Source organism: Rana temporaria, chromosome 2 (genome assembly GCF_905171775.1).
Source record: "Rana temporaria chromosome 2, aRanTem1.1, whole genome shotgun sequence".
Lineage (NCBI taxonomy): Eukaryota > Metazoa > Chordata > Amphibia > Anura > Ranidae > Rana > Rana temporaria.
The window spans coordinates 111504878-111524269 of NC_053490.1; the positions used below are offsets into that span (position 1 = coordinate 111504878).

At 41.1% G+C, this 19392-nt stretch overlaps 1 protein-coding gene across 5 annotated transcripts in view; it reads left to right on the top strand.

The window, feature by feature from the left end:
• PDE1B (phosphodiesterase 1B) overlaps positions 1–19392 on the top strand; it is a 471712-nt gene that overhangs the window by 363271 nt on the left and 89049 nt on the right. For all 5 annotated transcript variants that reach the window (XM_040340766.1, XM_040340762.1, XM_040340761.1 and 2 more), the window contains 4 exons: positions 466–579; positions 4310–4492; positions 11867–11933; positions 15063–15179. In XM_040340766.1, the coding sequence (XP_040196700.1) occupies positions 466–579; positions 4310–4492; positions 11867–11933; positions 15063–15179 (481 nt within the window). The remainder of the gene's footprint in view (positions 1–465; positions 580–4309; positions 4493–11866; positions 11934–15062; positions 15180–19392) is intronic.

Consider the following 19392-nt stretch of genomic DNA (forward strand, 5'->3'; position numbering starts at 1 on the left):
CCCCCAAAAAAAGAAAAGGAAAAAGGGGTTTGGCTTTAGATACACTTTAACCTTTTATAATAACAATTTGAAAAGAAAAACAATTTGGCAGGTTTGAATAAATTAAAAAACTCAAGGAAGGGTGGGTTTAAATTAAACACAGTTTCCTTTTCTGCAGATAGGGCATCAATAGTATTAAGCTATTGAAGCAATTTTGAATGTCCTCTAGTGTAGTGATCCAAGTGAGAACACTGAGGATTAATTTGATCTAAGTGCGAGCCGTAGATTTTATGTGATAAGTGCATGTACGGATTTGTACAAGGTGAACATTTTCTTGTATTTGTCCTCTGTGGACAAATGATTTGCAAGTCAAATGTGTATTACGAAAACTGTCAAATGCGTATTACGAAAACTGCTGGTGCTCATATATACCAATTAGATTTTCAGTCATTGTAATTACCGCTCATGTCTTTGCTTTATCTACAGCCTGAAGTACATGGTGAAGCAACTAGAGAATGGAGAGGTCAACATTGTGGAACTGAAAAAAAACTTGGAGTACACGGCCTCATTGCTGGAAGCTGTATATATTGATGAGACACGGTGAGACACACATCAATCACTTGTATGTTTGTTTTAGAAATATTTAGTATTGCTATGGTCAACTCAATAAAGCAAAACACATACAGTAATTTTTATTACTGTGTAATAATTTCTCATTTTTATGATTATTATTTTTTTTTTTTAATTCACATCTGGTTTTATCGCACAGATCATCTGAATTAATCAAGTGCACTTTGTATTATCAATGTTTGCAATATTTTTATGTAAAAGTCAATTTACGAAGATTTTCAGATGGCTTCCTCTCAGTCATCACTTAAACTGCTGGCTGGTCTCAGTCATCACTTAAACTGCTGGCTGGTAATCAGAAGCAGGGAAGAGCCGAGACAGCCACCGAGGGACCCCAGAAGACGAGGATCGGGGCCACTCTGTGCAAAACGAGCTGCACAGTGGAGGTAAGTATGACATGTTTGTTATTTAACAAAAAACAATTGAAGCTTTAGTATCACTTTAAGCCCTTTGTACTATGAAATGAGTTGGAGCGGTAGGTGGACAGGTGAGTCTATGGGGTTGATTTACTAAAGGCAAATGTGTGCTTTTGCAAGTGCAGTTGCTCCAGAGCTTAGTAAATGAGGGAAAGCTCTGCTGACTTCCATCATCCAATCACGTGCAAGAAAAAAATAATAATTAGTCCCCTTGCATGTGATTGGGTGTTCTTTGTAAAGTGAAGCCGGACCTCATTTACTAAGCTCTGGTGCAACTGCACTTGCAGAGTGCAATGCAAAAGTGAACAGTCTATTTGCCTTTAGTAAATCAACCCCTATACAGTATGTTGTGAATCCTCTACTTATTATATTAAAGCTGGTTTTACATCAGTGATGGCATTAATGTGTGGCCCGTTCATTTCTACATGACAAGCAGTACAGCTGAGTGGGGATGTGCTCCTGGGCATGCACCTAATGAGGGCTGGAGGTACAGGGAAAGAGGCAATTTGGAGTAGTATCAAAGTCTTTATGTTTTTGTTACCAAGAACTAGAGTCACTCATTCTTATGCCTCGTACACACGGTCGGACTTTGGACTTTGTGCAAAAGTCCGTCATGAGTCCGACGGAAGTCCGACGGAAAGAAAGAGAACAGGTTCTCTATCTAAGGTCTGTCGGACTTCCGATAAAAAAAGTCAGATGGAGGCTACACACGGCCGGACTTTCCAAAAAAAAAGAAACAAAGTCCTACCGTGTGTACGAGGCATTAGCCACCGGGTATATTTAATTTTGCTCTGAAACTTTGAGTCTGACTGGCAGCTATGAAAAAATATTCCAAAATATTTATATGGTTCTTCTCTCCTTACATTAGGTTGCTTTAAAGCATATCTGAACCCAACAACAAACATATTTTTTATATTGCTGCTTACCGATACCTAAATGTAGTGGCTGCATTAGATTTCTTTTTTAAGTTTCTTTCCTTTATTTTTACCCGGTGATCCGGTCAGTATCACATTTCTTGCCTTAGGGTGGCTTTTTTATATATAGGAGCAACAGAGACACCCTTGGAAACAGCATTCAATCTGGGTTAGTGTCAGGGCCTGTGCAAGGATTTTTGCCAACTCAGGCGAAGGTGCATTTTGCCGCCCCCCGGCGCGCACGCACGCACAGGGCACAACACATCAGGGTACAGTGCACATCAGGGCATAGCACATCAGGGTACAGCACACCAGGCCACATCAGGGTAAAGGGCACAGCACATTAGGGCACAGGTCACAGTACATCAGGGCACAGCACATTAGGGCACATGACATTGAGGCACAGCAGACTGGGGCACGAGACATCAGGACACATGGCACATCAGGGCACTTGGTGCACATCAGGGCATATTGGCACACATCGGGGCATATTGGTGATAGACGCATTGTTCTGCCTATCACACGAGCTGATCTAGGAGGAGGGCGGGACTTTTCTCACAGCGCGGCCAAAGTTAACACACTAAGGCCCAATACACACAGTGGGAGATGCCTGCTAGGACTCACAGAGACAAGAGAGACACTGACACAGTGACACTGTCAATTTTCCGCCCTGTTCCCTGGCGCCGTAAGGCAAGTGCCCATGTTGCCTTGCGCTAGCACCGGCCCTGGTTAGTGTTAGATGGCCTTGTAGATATGGATGGACTTGACTAACAAATTAAAGGTGAACTCCAGCTAACACTTTTAATCAATTACAGCAACAGTCTTTTTCCTTTTGGGTTTAAGGTTTTACATAAATGAATCAACGCTTACCATTGTAAGCATCCCTGTTAGTGGTAAATGGTTTGTCTCAACCTTCTAACTGACATGTTTACTGGACAGCTTGGTCTGTTAATGAAACTTTGAAAAAAAGAAGACATTGATCAGTCCACTAGATGGAAATAAAACAAAACTGTTGTTGAAAACAATAAAAATGTACTGAATAAAAAAGATAAAAAAATAAAAGTAAACTAATGTGGCCACCTCATTTTAATTCCAAAGCCAATTTGTTAGACAACTCCTCTGAGCCCTCCATCCCACCCATTGTAACTGCTGGTATGGAGAAATTTTTTTTTTTTTTACCTAACTGAAGCCATGGTCACATGATGATCTTTCTCTCTTTTTTAACTTACTGGTGTCCTTCTTCGGGTGTCCACTGCCTGCTTGATATGCATACCTCCTATTGGTAGAGGCAACACTTTCAGTGGCTAGCTCCTCTTCCCTGGGCTCTAAAGTCAGGGGAACTCATGGGGGTGACGAGGAGACCATTGCCCAAGAAGATAACATGCAGGGAAACATATCTGGTCCTCAGAGCAGGATATTAGCTTGTCTCATAGAAGAATCAGGGACGTTGATACATTACACTGCATTAGGAAGAGGCAAAGTTTTTTTTTTTTTTTTTTCAGGGAAAACTTGGTGGAACTCAGTTCTACCACCTCTGGCTCAGACCCTTTGGTGCCTGCTCACCACAATCACTTGTAAACACAGAAGTCTGGTTTCTGTGTTTACAAGTGACAACTCTGCACTCTGTGTGTAACCACCTGAACTATGCACTCTGTATGTAATTCAATCCTGGCATTTAATGCCACTTTAAGACCCTTCTACTGTTTGTGGAATCTGACCACACCCACTTTATGAAGGTGTGTGTGGGTGGAGGGGTTTTGGGGGGGTTGTGGTTGAGTTCCAGCACCTATTGTTTGAGAGAAAATAAAACTGGGAAGAGGTGTTGGGATTCAAGACTGAGGAGTAAGATCATTGATGCACAATGCACTATTTTCATTTGTGCCTGAAGTTGGGCTTTAAGGATTGGTAAGCTGTGCTATAAATTACATTTTAGATTTTGGGTTCAGATATGCTTTGAATTATTAGTAAAGAGCCTATTTTTTCCTCCAGTTTCTGTTCCTCATAAAGGAGTGCATGGCTGTGCATCTAGATAAGCAGGAGCTTCATTATCCTGACTGGTGAACTGTGTGTGTTTTCTTTTGGTTGCTCCCTAATTGGTTCCATTTTTGTGGGGCCCTGTGTAGTAGAACAGGATTCAGCAGTGATGTTTCTACCCCTTACTTGGTAAATAATTCTAATAACTTCTTTTTATTAAAATAAGAAATAGTTTGTTTCTTTTTTATGTAATTTAAATCCTGGCCTAGCATATTTTCTTACATTCCCGAGCAGTCTTGGTTAAAAATGACATGATTTTTCTTTCTGCTTAGAAATATATGTGTTCATTTTGTTTTCCTCAGTTTATTAACCGTTTTCTTCTGTATTTTCTCGTTGCAGACAAATCCTAGACACAGAAGATGAACTTCAAGAAATTCGCTCAGATGCTGTACCCTCTGAGGTCAGAGACTGGCTGGCTTCTACATTTACACAGCAAACACGGGCCACAGGTCGACGGTCTGAGGAAAAGCCAAGGTTCCGCAGCATTGTACATGCTGTACAGGCAGGCATTTTTGTGGAGAGGTAAGCAGCATGTTTATCATGTTATTACTTTTTATATGATACTAGTATTCCAAAGAATCTTTTTATTTGGGCAAGGGCTCATTATCACTATTTGTGGTGACCTGCATTTTTCTGCACTGGTTGGTTGCAGATCACTGCTAGGGTTCACACTGTGACACTCGTGCGATGCGCAGTGCGGTGCGATTCAGTGTGGAGAAATGCAGCATGTCTCCACTTTTTCACACTGTGCTGGATGGTATTGCATGTCACTGCCCAGTAGCACAATGCACTACACAGCTGTGCAGTGACATGAATAAATGGTTGCGCTATTACAATTACAAGTAAAGTTGTAAAAAAAAAAGCAAACAGTGTGAAGCACTGAGACATACGTTGCACTGCTCCCTGCTGAAGCCAGCACTGTACTAGCCTGCACAGTAAAACACTGCATATTACAATGTGCGAACATAGCCTAAATCAAAAGATTTGCACACACAGATTAAAATAATGTAACATACAATGAAAGGATGAGAAAAGTCTGTTTGCAAAAGCTTACGCAGTTCAATAAAAAAAAAAAAAAAAAAAAAAACATAAATGACCACATAACACCTTGGAAATCCAGAGGGAGGCAGACCTATATATACACTATATTACCTAAAGTATTGGGACGCCTGTCTTTACACATACATGAACTTTAATGGCATCCCAGTCTTAGTCCGTAGGGTTTAATATTGAGTTGAACCATCCTTTGCAGGTGTAACAGCTTCAACTCTTCTGGGAAGGCTGTCCACAAGGTTTAGGAGTGTGTCTATGAGAATGTTTGACCATTCTTTCAGACACACATTTATGAGGTCAGGCACAGATGTGGACGAAAAGCTCACAGTCTCCACTCTAATTCATAACATAAAGTGTTCTATCGGGTTGAGGTCAGGACACGGTGCAGGCCAGTTAAGTTCCTCCACCCCAAAGTCGCTCCTCCATGTCTTTATTGACCTTGTTTTGTGCAAAATGCCTCCTCGTGATTAGCCAACGCTGATCAATAAGTACAATAAGTAATCTCTCACAAAGGTGGTTGACTTTATAGCAGACGATGCAGGAACCTGATTGTCCTCCCCCCTAGACTTTAGGGAAGGCCCGAAGACCCACACCCTACCATCTGGGTAATGGAAAAAAAACACATAAAAAAGTGCAATGAGACACGCACGTAGAGAGTGAACAAATAAAAAATAAAGCAGCAATGTTGTGTCCTGATTTCTGTTCCCACAGGGAAGATCCCTCAGGGCCACCATCAGACTAGTAGGGATACTATATATCCAGACATTTGAGCCAAAAGGCCAGAATGACGGCAAAGCACCCCTACTGGACACTGATAAGAACAGATACTACACTTGATCTTTAGTCAGTGCCGAAAGGTCAGTGCCAATCTTGGCTGTATTGACCATTGTCTGACACAGATCAGCCCTTGCCGCAGCCTCTTACCTTGTGACTTTTTACATAATTCCCATGCAGTCAGAATACTGGGCACAGGCTATTGACTTTATCTCAGCCTAGGCAAATGCACTGGAACATGTAAGGAATTTATTCATGCATACTTGTATAGTTACCCAGAATTTCACTTTAAAACTTGGTCCATTATGCTTTACAGGTTAAAAGATTCCAGTGTGATTTATTTAAATTGTTTTGCATTTCTTATGCTCTTGGTAACTTTAATATCATGACTAGTGTTGAGCAGAATACGCCATATTCGATTTCGCGATATATCACGAATATATAGCCGAATATTCGAGAAATATTCGCTAAATTCGAATATTCGTGATATTTTATCGAAATGAAATTTTTGCGAAATTTCGCTATTGCGAATGCGAAAATAATTGCGAATTCTCGACAACAGCGGAAGGAGCACTCTGATTGGCTCAGAATATTCGTGATATTTTGCACTCTGATTGGCTCAGAATATTCGTGATATTGTATGGAAATTTCGCAAAATGCGAATGCGATATTGATGGCGAAATTTCGACAACAGCGGAAGGAGCACTCTGATTGGCTCAGAATATTCGTGATATTTTGCACTCTGATTGGCTCAGAATATTCGTGATATTGTATCGAAATTTCGCAAAATGCGAATGCGATATTGATGGCGAAATTTCGACAACAGCGGAAGGAGCACTCTGATTGGCTCAGAATATTCGTGATATTTTGCACTCTGATTGGCTCAGAATATTCGTGATATTGTATCGAAATTTCGCAAAATGCGAATGCGATATTGATTGCGGAATTTCGACAACTGCTGGCTCTGATGCAAAAGAAGGGCGGAGAAAATAATCGCGCAATATTCCTATTGCCGAATAATCGCAATGCAAATTTTCGGCAATATAAAATGATGGCTTCAGCTACTCGGCCCAAGCTCTCTAATCATACCAGAAATGCTTTTAGACGTCGATGGAGATCTCTAGGATGTGATCTGTTCTAAAAATAAAATTGAATCGAATATTCGGAATAGCGAATATTGACCGCGAAATTCGAAAAATTTGAAATATTCACAATACGAATATTCGTGAGCAACACTAATCATGACAGTGCATGTTTAGATTTATATGTTGCATATTACTTTAACACCTTTCAACAATTATAAGAGTATATTTTAGAATGTTATCCTTGTTGCCCACAGGCAAAAAAAATGTGCCGTGACATAAAGTAAAGTAAAGAAACGCTCTCATATAGATTCTTTGCCTTACATTTGCAATATTGAGCCCTAGTTTTTGTGGACAAAAACAGTCAGGGAAGGGTTGCATATTGGTATAAAGGACACATCATATCTAACAATAAAGCATAACTGTTTTATATTATGATGGACATATTGCAGTTAGGGACAGATGGTGGTTAAAGAGGTATTGGCAGGCAGAACAACGATAAAAAAGCCGAACTGGCAGATATAAAAGATGCAGATTAATGATGGCTTGCCCTCATCTGTCTACTGCTGCTCTTTCACAGCCCAATCAGCAGGCTGGAGGTGGAAAGAAGACACCCCTGTATACTTTAACCCAGGGGTGCTCAACCTGTTGAAGAGCGTGGGACACTTAAAGCGGAACTTTACTTATAATAAATTGATAAAAAATAATGTGCTTTAATAAGGAGCATACATTCCACATTAATAATTACACTACCAACATTAGTGTGTGCTGTAAATTGCCTGCAGCATTGCTGCTGTTTCTTTTTGCTGGAGGCTGACATTTTGCTGAAGACCAGAGCCCCTGAACAGCAGTAAATCATAAAGTGGAACTAAGCCGATCAAGTTAACGGTTTCAAAAACAAGTTACATTCTTAGTTATGCCAGCATTGCTAACTGTCACATTTGCTTGAGTCCTCAACCTAACTGTTAACCCATCAAATGATTGGTGTTATAACTGATCACATGTGCCGCACCATGGCTGCTGCAGATCAAACAGAAGCAGATTCCTTTGCTGTAAAGGATAGGAGGGTTTAATTCCATTTTAACGCTGTCAGCAGGTTGGCCTCTACAAACTCAGCAGTACCTAAAAAAAAATAGGAGAGCAAATGAGCATGTTGCAGAGCAGGGCGAGACAGTGTATTACTGGATTTTAAACAGTATAGACACCCATTTTTTATGTTTTACATAGCTACACCTGCAAAGGGGTCCAGCCTGAAGTGATCTTTAGGACTTAATTTTCTGACTAAAGTTCCACTTTAAGTAATTTGGTAACCAGTCACAGGGCACAATGAAATGGTTCAGAATTTCCAAATTTTAATATTGATTAGCAAAATAAAGATTTTAAACAACAATCAGGATCATCACTTTCTGTGGGACCAATCCCCATTGGATGTTTACCCACTATTTATTCATAATCACAAAAATCATATTTTTTATTAACCAGATCACTGTATAAGGGTCTTTGCAGCCATCATTTGAATTGGCAAAGCAAGGACAGTGGACAATCTAAACAACAGACTAGGGAAGCACATGCCCTAGTAGTACAATAAACTTCTTTATTAAGCAAAGATAAACTTAATGACACATAATTGCACTGACGTGCTCCCAGAATGACACCAAGCTCATCACAACTGTGAGAATCCACCTTCAGAACCCCTATGTGGATGCCACTAGTTGTAATCCACTTGGCTAAAGGTTCCTGTCCACTTGTCTGTGTGTTAAAAAAGAAGACGAGTGGGGAGCTGGCTGCAATAGCGGCTTGTGTATATAACAGCCGCAGGGATTATGGAGGATCAGCAATCGTTCAGTAGAGAGGCGTGCACCTGAAGGAGGCTGTGTGAGTTGCCATAGGTTTGAGGTCACGGGCCACATCGGACAGCTCCACAGGCCACATTTAGTCTGAGCATGCCTGCTTTAACCTAAATGATTGTCTCAGTTGTGTCTTTCTTATTTTTCTTCATCAATTCTCAACCCTTCAATGACCCAAGCTGTTTAATTTTTAAGATTGTATTTGGTATTGCTGAAAATATCAGCTGATAAAAAGTTATCTCTATCTACTTACTCCAAAACAAAAAAATTCCATAGGTATGTGATAATCATCATAAACTGGGTCCTTTCAGACAATCTTCCTAAATAGATTATTCGATTGTGTTTATAGGTTCTCCTAGGAAAGGCTGCTACATATTCTTTGCTTAGAGAATACCTAATGATGCAGTTGAAAGCCACGGGGTCCTGATTTTTACATTAACCAAGTGCCGTTTTCAGGCCTAGATTTTCAGTAAAATGGACTGCATGGCTAGTGATCACCTGCAGTGGTTCCTGAGCTCTCAAGCTTCTCTGGGGAGCCTGAGACCACAATTGTGTTCTTCAATCTGCCTGCAAACAGTGAACCCAGAAACGCTGATCTCTGAGCATTTCCGGGTTGAGAGCTGTCAAGCCCAGTCTGAAAAGTTGCGTAAACAGCCATTCAAGCATAGTTTTATGCTTTATCGGCTGTAGAATAAAGCAGGGAGACATTAGGGGTATAAAAGAACCCTGATACCTTCATTAAGAGAAACTATCACATGACCATGCTATCGCACAGAGAGCTTGTTGGACACCTTGTGATCTCAATAAAGGTACATGAAAAAAAGTATTAAAGTACAATTACACTACAATAATTACAATAAATAAAAAAAATTGCACTCTGCACATCTATGCAAATACCAAACACGTATTTATTGCGCACACATGTATGTAAACAGCAATTGAACCACACATGTTAGAGTGAGAGCTATAATTCTAGTGTTGTCTGTTCACTTTTAAAGGACTGCCTATGGACAATTTTTGGTACGGTATTTTTTCACCACTTCATGGGTGAACACTATTTCAAGGCTTGACATGTTGGGTATCTATTTGCTTAACACAAACCCTTGTTTTATATTTTACCAAAAAAGTGGGTATTATTTTGTTTATGTGTGCACGAAAGTAAATTTTAGTGTATTTTTTCCTGATAAAATAGATTTGATAAACATTTGCGCAAAAAATAAAAAGTTGCATCTGCCACTATTTTATTATACAGGGTCTCTCCTTTCAGAAAGCATATAATTCTTTGAGGGTTTTAAGTAATTTTCTAGCAAAAGAGAATTGTAATATTGCCCAGGACACAAGGTGGTTAAATATGGCCACCCTCATGCCCACACGATCGGTCCATCCGATGAGAACGGACCGATTTCATCGGTTAACCGATGAAGCTGACTGATGGTCAGTCGTGCCTACACACCATCAGTTAAAAAAACGATCGTGTCAGAACGCGGTGACGTAAAACACAACGACGAAAAAATGAAGTTCAATGCTTCCAAGCATGCGTCGACTTGATTCTGAGCATGCGTGGATTTTTAACCGATGGTCGTGCCTACTAACGATCGGTTTTGTCCTATCGTTTAGGAATCCATCAGTTAAATTGAAAACAAGTTGGCTTTTTTTAACCGATGGTTAAATAACCTATGGGGCCCACACATGATCGGTTTTGACCGATGAAAACGGTCCATCAGACCGTTGTCCTCTGTTTAACCTATCGTGTGTACGAGGCCTCACACTTTATGCAAAATTCTCTCTTCTCTTTTTCTCCCCTTTTCTTTCCCTCCATTCTCTGTTCCCTCAGCACTTTATCTCTCTCCTCTCTATTCTTTCCCCTCCCTCTCTCACTCCTCTCTCCCTCTCTCTCTTTCTCCCCCTCTCTCTTTTTCTCCCCCCCATCCTTACTTAATTATTTCTCTCTCTATCTCACCCTCCTTTACTCCACTCTCTTTCCATCTCTCCTCTCTTTCTCCCCCTCTCCCCCCACTCACTCTGCCCTCTCTCTCCCACTTTATCTATCACCCACCTCTCTATGTTTCCTCTCCCCCTCTCCTCTCTCTCTCCCTCTCTCTCTATCCTTTTCCCGTTTTTCTCTTTGTCCCCTTCCCTTACCTCTCTCTTTCTTTCTTTCTTTCTTTCTCTCTCTTTCTGCCCCCCCCTCTCTCCCCCCACTCTCTCTGTCCCCTCTCTCCTTCTTTATCTCTCATACCCCTTGCTCTTTTTCCTCCCCCCTCTCCTCTCTCTCTCCCTCTCTCCTCGTACTCTCCCCCTCTCTCTCTATCGTTTTCCCACGTTCTTTGTCCCCCTTCCCTTACTTCTCTATTTCCTTCTCTCTCTTTCTGCCCTCTCTCTTCCTCCACTCACTGTCCCCTTACCCCTTTACCTCTGTTTCCCTCTCTTTATTTCTCTTATCTTTTTCTTAGCTCCCCCTTTCTCTCCCCTCTCCTCTCTCCCTGTCTTTCTTTATTAACTATGTCTCCCCCCCCTTTCCCACATACTCTATACCCCTCTCCCTCTCTTTGTCACCCTTTTTCGCTCCCCCCCGCCTCACTTTCTTTCTTTGTCCCTTCATTTTCCCCTTAACTATTTACCCCTGTCTCTCTCCCTTTCTCCCCCTTCCTTTCGCTCTCTTCTTTCCCTCTCCCCCTCACCCCATCTCTCTCTCATCCATTCCTCTCTTAGTTTCCTTCTCTCCCCTCTTTTCCTTCATTCCTCTTTCTCCCCCTCTTTTCCTCTGTCTTACCCTCCTCTCTCACCTTTTGCACCCCCTTCACCACCTCCCAACTGCAGCATTCTAGCCTGTCTGTATTTGGCTGGTCATAACTTATGACATCCACACTATATAAGTCACCTCACTCTTTAATCACACCCCCTTTATGCCACACCCAATATTTAGCGCAACATAAAACCTGCCCACTTTTTGCTGTGGCGTGCGTAGTGCACCACATTTTTTCCTCTAAGTCTAGGGTCCAATTTATGATCTTGCACACAGGCCCACTGATTTCATAAAACATCCCTGGTAGAGGCGTTTAGGATATAGTTTCTTCTTTTAAAATTGACTAAGTTAAAAAGGTTTTCAGCACTCTATATTTCATTCTTTTTGTTTTCAGAATGTTTCGAAGGACGTATACAGCAGTTGGACCAAATTATTCTTCAGTTGTTGTTAACAGTTTAAAGGTAGGAAAATATGCATAAAAAATCAGCCAAGAGCATTGGAGCATACTTTGATATACACCTCTTGCCAAGGGTGAATTTTTATTATTTTGTGAAGAAAATGTCTTAAAACAGTTTTCATTGTTAGAGGGCAACTTGACCTCATTCACGTAGATGTAGTGATCTGTAGACCAGTACGAAGGGCCATCTTCCCTCACAGCACAGGTGTTCCTTGCGGAAGCATGCAGGTGGCTTGTTGAAGGCTGGCTGCACAGTCCTGCATGGATCTCCAAGTGCATCCGGGAGTTTACATCCATGCAGGTTCAATGCACGGAACAGAATGCAGACAGTATTGCATTTTGATCTGTGCATCGGACTCGCTTATCGGACTTTGGGATACTTTTGGGTATCCGTGCAGGACTGTTTAGCCAGCTGCCTGCACACTGCTGCAGGAAACACATGTGCATTCCGCCTGGGTGAATATGACCCTTTTCACAGGTATTGGTACTCCCATGTGAATGGGGCTTTATCACTTCATAAGTAGATTTTTTCAGAAGCAAATATTAAAAGTTAAAGCAGTATTAAACCCCACAAAAAAATGTTATGGAGCTTACTAAGCCTTAGATATAGTGGCTGCATTAATTTTCCTTTATATTCACATGGTTATTCTGCCAGTACCACACTTCCTGTCTTAGGGTGGCACCTCTATCTATTGAGGAGCAACAGAGTCACCCTTGGGCACCAGCACTGTCTGGTGAGCATAGTATGGGATGGACTTTACATAAGTGACTAACAAATGAAAGCAAAACTCCAGATAATACTTTCTTAAGTTTACATACCCTGGAAGAATATATGATTTCTTGTCCTTTTTTCAGAGAATATGAATGATAGCACAAAAACTTTTCTTTCACTCATGGTTAGTGTTTGGCCATTTAGCAATTTATTATCAATCAACTGTGTTTACTCTTTTTATAATCAAAACAGAAAATACCCAAATTACCCTGATCAACAGTTTACATACCCCAGTTTTTAATACTATGTATTGCCCCCTTTAACATCAATGACGGCTTGAAGTCTTTTGGGGTATTTGTGGATGAGGCTCTTTACTGTATCTTCTCAGATGGTAAAGCTGCCCATTCCTCTTGGCAAAAAGCCTCCAGTTCCTGTAAATTCTTGGACTGTCTTGCATGAACGGCACGTAGACATTCTGTGCATTAGTTTTCGTCTGAATGCATTTTCATCAGAATTTCGGGTATTTTCGTTATCGATTTAACAAACAAAAACGAATGCGCAGAATCCGAAATCCGAAAGATCCATCAAAATGCTTTATTTTCTTTTTCGCTGCTTCAACAGTTCGATATAGATAGGAGATTCAACATGATGCTGACAATAGCAATCAGTGTCTATCGAATCTGTGGTCGAATGTGCCTAACCTAACTCTATTAGTCCAAGATTATGCTACATAGAGAGGAAAGATTCGACAGAGAGAAAAGATTTGACATTATAGAGACAGTGTTGGGGTAGACCATTCGACATGAACGACGAAAATTAGACGAAGCAGCGAAAAACATACAAACGTTGAATCTGTCATTGAAGGCTTATGGTGTCTGTCGAAAGTTCTAAGAAGATTCGACAAGCAGCTAAACTGTACGACGCGGCAATTATACATTTACAGTCAATAGGCTATAGAAGAATTTGAATGCTGGTTGACTAGTAATAATAATTTATAAATATAATTATTACTAGTGTCAAAAAACATTTGAATTCTTCTATAGCTTGTAGGCGGAACATTCGACCGGAAATGTACAATTGCGTCGTCGTACAGTTTAGCTGCTTCGTCGAATCTTCTTAGAACATTCACCATAAGCCTTCAATGACAGATTCGACCTTAATTAATTTGGATTTTCGGACAAATTCATTTTTTAATGAAACAAAATAAATAAAAATGAACTTCGGGAGTAACTAAATAAATGTATTTTTCGGACGCAAACGAAATTCTGAAATATTTCAGTGTGCACATGTCTAGTAGCCAATGACAGGTGTGTGTGTGTGTTTTGGATCATTGTCATGTTGGAATGTCCAAGTTCATCCCATGCGCAGCTTCCTGGCTGATGAATGGAAATGTTCCTCCAGTATTTTTTTATAACATACTGCTGTGCCAGGGAATGTAATCTTATGAGCACAACTGTTTATGCAGTACAATGAGTTATAGGTTTTGTAAAGGTTTGTTTTTTATTTTCTAAATAGGTTCCTTTAAGCTAGTGCATTGTTGGTTCACTTATCTTTTCCTTTGATGTCCCTTCTAAATGTTTTTTTCTTTGTTTTCTTTGTCTGAATTTCTCACTTCCTGTTCCTCCTCAGTAAGCTGTTCAGTAAGGATGATGGTGGCAAGCTTACTGAGGAGAAACAGGAAGTGAGAAATTCAGACAAAGAAAAACAATTTTTGAAGGGAAATTGAAGGAAAAGGTATGTGAACCAACAATGCACTAGCTTAAAGGAACCTATTTACAACCCCTTTAACATTGTTATGTTAGTTAATGTATACTTGACATGATTACCAGGGGGAAATAAACAAAATAAAGCCTGGAAAAGAAAACTACTACAGCCAACACATTTAGGTTCTGTCAAGCTGCAGATTTAGATAAACTTATCCTGTGACTCTATTTAACTACTGTAGATCTTCTATTTCTGAAACTTCCATTTTCTGTCTTGATATATGTAGAAATTTGTTAGGGGTCCAAATAACTACATTTTCAGTTTGGCCTCAGATGTATAAGACCAACTCTGTCTGATTTGGATCATGTGGCCACATTTACATGCAGAGCTTCAGTTAATGAGTTAATGGGTTAAAGGGCACTTCAAAAAAGGTCTGGTCCCTTTTTAAAACCATTAAGTCCCCTAAATTGTTTTGGCAAAAAATATTTGCATCCGGGTCATATTTGATTTTTACTAAATGTACATGTTTATGTGGGAATTTGTGTCTCTAAGCTGGTTGAATATTATTGTGGATGCAGTACTGTGCTTTAAGTGATGTTTTATAGAAAACACAAAGATTAGTCAGTTGGGCTCAGATGAATATCTATCAGTTTACTGTATTTGGAATGCTGAATTATAGAAGAGATTTTTTTCATCTTGTGTTCTCTCTCTCTCTAGCATCTGGACTTGTGGGACTTTGATGTATTTGTGCTGAATAGAGTCAGTGAAGATCATGCATTGAAAACCATTGTGTTTGAACTTCTCACTAGACACAACCTGAACAGTCGCTTCAAGGTAACTTGTAATACGTGCAAACAATTCAAATACGACTTTGGAAATATTACTCACAAGAGTCGATCACATTTCTTGTTTTCAGCTGCTTACTAATTGTACCATAATGTATTTATTGTATGTTTTTATACTGATAATATTAATAATTATAATTTATGTTGTAAAATCAAAAATGTGCATTTCACAAGGAGGGTTATAAACATTCTTTTATTAGAATGTCATGTTGTGTTAGAATGCTAGAGCTAAATTAGGCAGAGAGAGTAAGTGACCTAATAACATATAACATTCTTAAAATAAATAGTGGCATTGCTTTTCATTGCAGGAAACATTTTTTATTTTTTTTCCCATTATCATGTTCTCTAATGTTTTTAGAACAGATCTGTTACATTTTTCAATTCAACGTATCCAAAAGCATAAATATAACTCTTTCCATTCATTCCAGTGTAGTAACCTAAGCCTAGGGTCATGCTGATGCGGGTTAGAAATCGTGCAAACTCAGCTGAACTTGCACAATTTCAAACTGATAATGCAGTCCAACTTCGGGGGCGATTTGAGAGACATCTGTTCGAGTTCACGCACAGATGTCTATTCAAATCACTCCCAAAGTCGCCAAAAGTTATACATGAACTACTGTTTGGTGCGGTGCCGCAAAGTCGGCGCTGCACCGATTCGGACGCTGCTATTGCCAGCAATAAAATTGACCCAATGTGAATGTGGGCTAAGCAGAACATTTAAATACATATTTAGAAAAAGCTCTGCTCTCCCAGTCCAGTCTATATTGTAAACACGTGTTAGATGGTCTTAGCCTTACACCACTCCACAGGCCACGCCCTCTGACATGTTTCATCCCACCCACCGGGGCTTAGTCATAGAGGTCTAGACTGGGAAAGCAGTAATGGTGTGCTATTATTCCCATGAACTAGTTTACAGAAGTCATACAAAATGAAAAATACCTGTTAATTGGTAACTGTAGTTGAATGCCTTGTCCACGTTGATGTTTGATGTAAAGTGTATTTAAAACTCTAATGCCCTGTACACACGATCGGAATTTCCGACGGGATAAAATCTGATGGAATTTTCTATCGGAATTCCGTTCAAGCTGTCTTGCATGCACACTGTCAGACTAAATTCCGACCGTCCAAAATGTGGTGACGTAAAACACTACGACAAGTCGAGAAAAGTTCAATGCTTGTCGACTTGATTCTGAGCATGCGTGTGTTTTCTCCGTCGGAGTTCCACACAGACGATCGGAATTTCCATCAGAAAATAAAAATTCTATTTCTAAACTCCGACGGAAAAAAGTCAGATGGGGTCCAAACACAGTCGGAATATCCGATGAAAAAATTCTGTCTAATTTTTTTTATTGGAAATTCCGATCGTGTGTACAAGGCCTGGCGGTGATCCTCAAGACTCACCTCTCGATCACTAAACCAGGCCTTCAGTACTCACTTCCATTTATGGAAACCCTCACTCTGCAACTGCAAACAAATCCCCAGGACACTGTTCACATACTCCTGTGCTATAGACCACTGGGTCCAAAAACGCACCTGCTCATGTCATTGACAGAGTTCATCTCCACCTATACCCTAAACACCAAACATCTCCTGCTGCTCGGGGATTTTAACCTCTGGGCCAACTCCACACTGGACCCCGTCGCCGATGCCTGCATTGACCACTTGGAAGGATTAGGTCTGCAGCAACTAGTACAGGGGCCCACACATGCTTCAGGTCACACGCTCAATCTCATTTTCAGACAAGATCTGAAAATCAATATTCTGGAAAATGAGCCGCAACCATGGACTGATCACCATGCCATTAAATTCACAATCAACATAAACGCCCCATCAAAAAAAACGGTAAAACCGGTGACAACACACTGGATTAGATCTCAGAAGAAGCTCCACTTGGAACTCTTCAAAACTACATTAGGGAACAAAATAAAAATAATCCAACTACATCAAACCGCCACAGAAACTCTTGATGCTATAAACAAGGCTCTGCTACAGTCAGCCGACTTAGTAGCGCCAAAATGCACAACGTGCATCCGGAAAAACAACTCCAGCTAAAGCAAGAGCGCAGAAGAGCAGAAGCAGCCTGGAAAATAAGCTCTTCAAAGGAAAACCACACCATTTATAAGATAATAACCAAAAAATACCATAAAGAAATCTTTATTGCCAAAAAAAAAGATTTTTCCAATATTATCACCAATGCCCTAAACCGCCCTCGTGAACTCTTCAATCTAGTTACCAAGACCTTGAACCCAGTCTGTCTAGAAGCCCCTAATTCTGATTCACAAGAATTTTGCAACAAATTATCGGATTATTTCATCAACAAAATTGAAAGAATCCGTGAAAGTACCGAATTTATCGGCGTATACCGCGCACTTTTTTGCCCTGAAAATCAGGGCAAAATCGTGGGTGCGCGGTATATGCCGATACCCGCTTTCCCGCGCCGAGTTTTGAATACTGCGCCGACATATACCGAGCGCAGTACACTCGGGTATAGTCGGCCAGTCTCGGCTCCTTCCGTGCTCACGTCCTGGACGTACAGGACGTGAGCGCGAGTGTTGCCGAGCCTGCCCGACAATACACGAGTGTACTGCGCTCTGTATATGTTGGCGCAGTATTCAAACTCGGCGCGAGGACGCCGCAGAAGGACGCCGGACCCGACGAAGAGGACACCCGAAGCCCGAAGACGGACCCCGGACCCGACGAAGAGGACACCCGAAGCCGCAGAAGGACGCCGGACCCGACGAAGAGGACACCCGAAGCCACAGACGGACGCCGGACCCGACGAGGCCGCCGATGGACGCCGCGCAAGACACCAAAACTGTAAGTACAAAAAAAAGTTTTTTACACAGTATTCGGGGCCACTTTAGGGGTGCGCGGTATACGCGGGAGCGCATTATACCGCGATAAATACGGTATTCAGCAAAATACAACCTCCATCTACCCCACACCTAAATCACAAACCTAATACCCACATAATCCTGCCACAATCACCTAACTTCACTCTAAAACCCATTTCCATTGATGCCACTAAAAATATCATCAGGACTCTGCGAAATTGCACAGCGCCTAATGATATCATCCCCACTAAACTGCTGAAAGAATGTGCCGATATTTTGGTTCCAGCTATCATGCAGCTCATAAACCAGTCATTCAAGGAGGGCGTGTTGCCACCCTTGCTGAAACAAGGTAAAATCAAACCAATTCTAAAAAAAAACACCCTCGACCCCAAAGACCCTAACCACCGTCGCCCCATAACAGGCCTGAATGTCTTCTCCAAGGTAATGGAGAAAGAAGTTGTACAACAGCTACAACATCACTTAGACACCCATAAATTACTTGACCCATTCCAGTCCGGTTTCCGTCCGGGTCACGGGACAGAAACAGCACTGCTCAAAATATGGGATGACGCTCTAGAGGCCGCAGACGAAGTAGAATTTTGTCTTCCAGTACTGCTGGACCTAAGCGCAGCTTTTGATACGGTAGACCACAAATTATTGCTGACACGGCTAGTTGAAGTTGCCGGAGTTGCGGAATGTGATTTATCTTGGTTCTCCTCCTTCTTGAAAAACTGATCACAAATAGTGAAATTGGGCCCTTTCACTTCTAAAAAACGCACGGTGTCATGCGGAGTCCCCCAGGGATCCCCTCTGTCGCCTGTTCTTTTCAATATCTATCTCTGCCCGCTTTTTGAATTCATCAGCAACCAGAAGTTACTTTACCACTCTTATGCAGATGACACGCAACTATATTTTCGCATCTGCAACAAAAAGGATCATTATCTCGGTCTAGAGAAATGCCTTACTATGATAGAAAAGTGGATGACAAAGAGTTACCTTAAAAACAGAACTTCTCCTATTTCAGGCCAATCGGAAGATTCATCCCGCAACAACATGGACGCCCCCGCCCATTCTGGGTCAATCCATCACCCCCAGCACCAAAGTTAAAAGTCTCTGAGTCATCTTCGACACCTACATGACAATGGATGCACAAATAGGGTCAGTAGTCAGCGGACCGCACCATCTGCTGCGCCTTCTACGCAGACTCACTCCCTTTATCCCAAAAAAAGACATAGCAGTCGTGGTGGGGACACTTATCAACTCCAGACTTGACTATGCAAATGCCCTCTATCTTTGACTCCCAAAATACCAAATCACTCGTCTGCAAGTCGTTCAAAATACGGCCGCTCGACTTGTGACTGGGAAAAA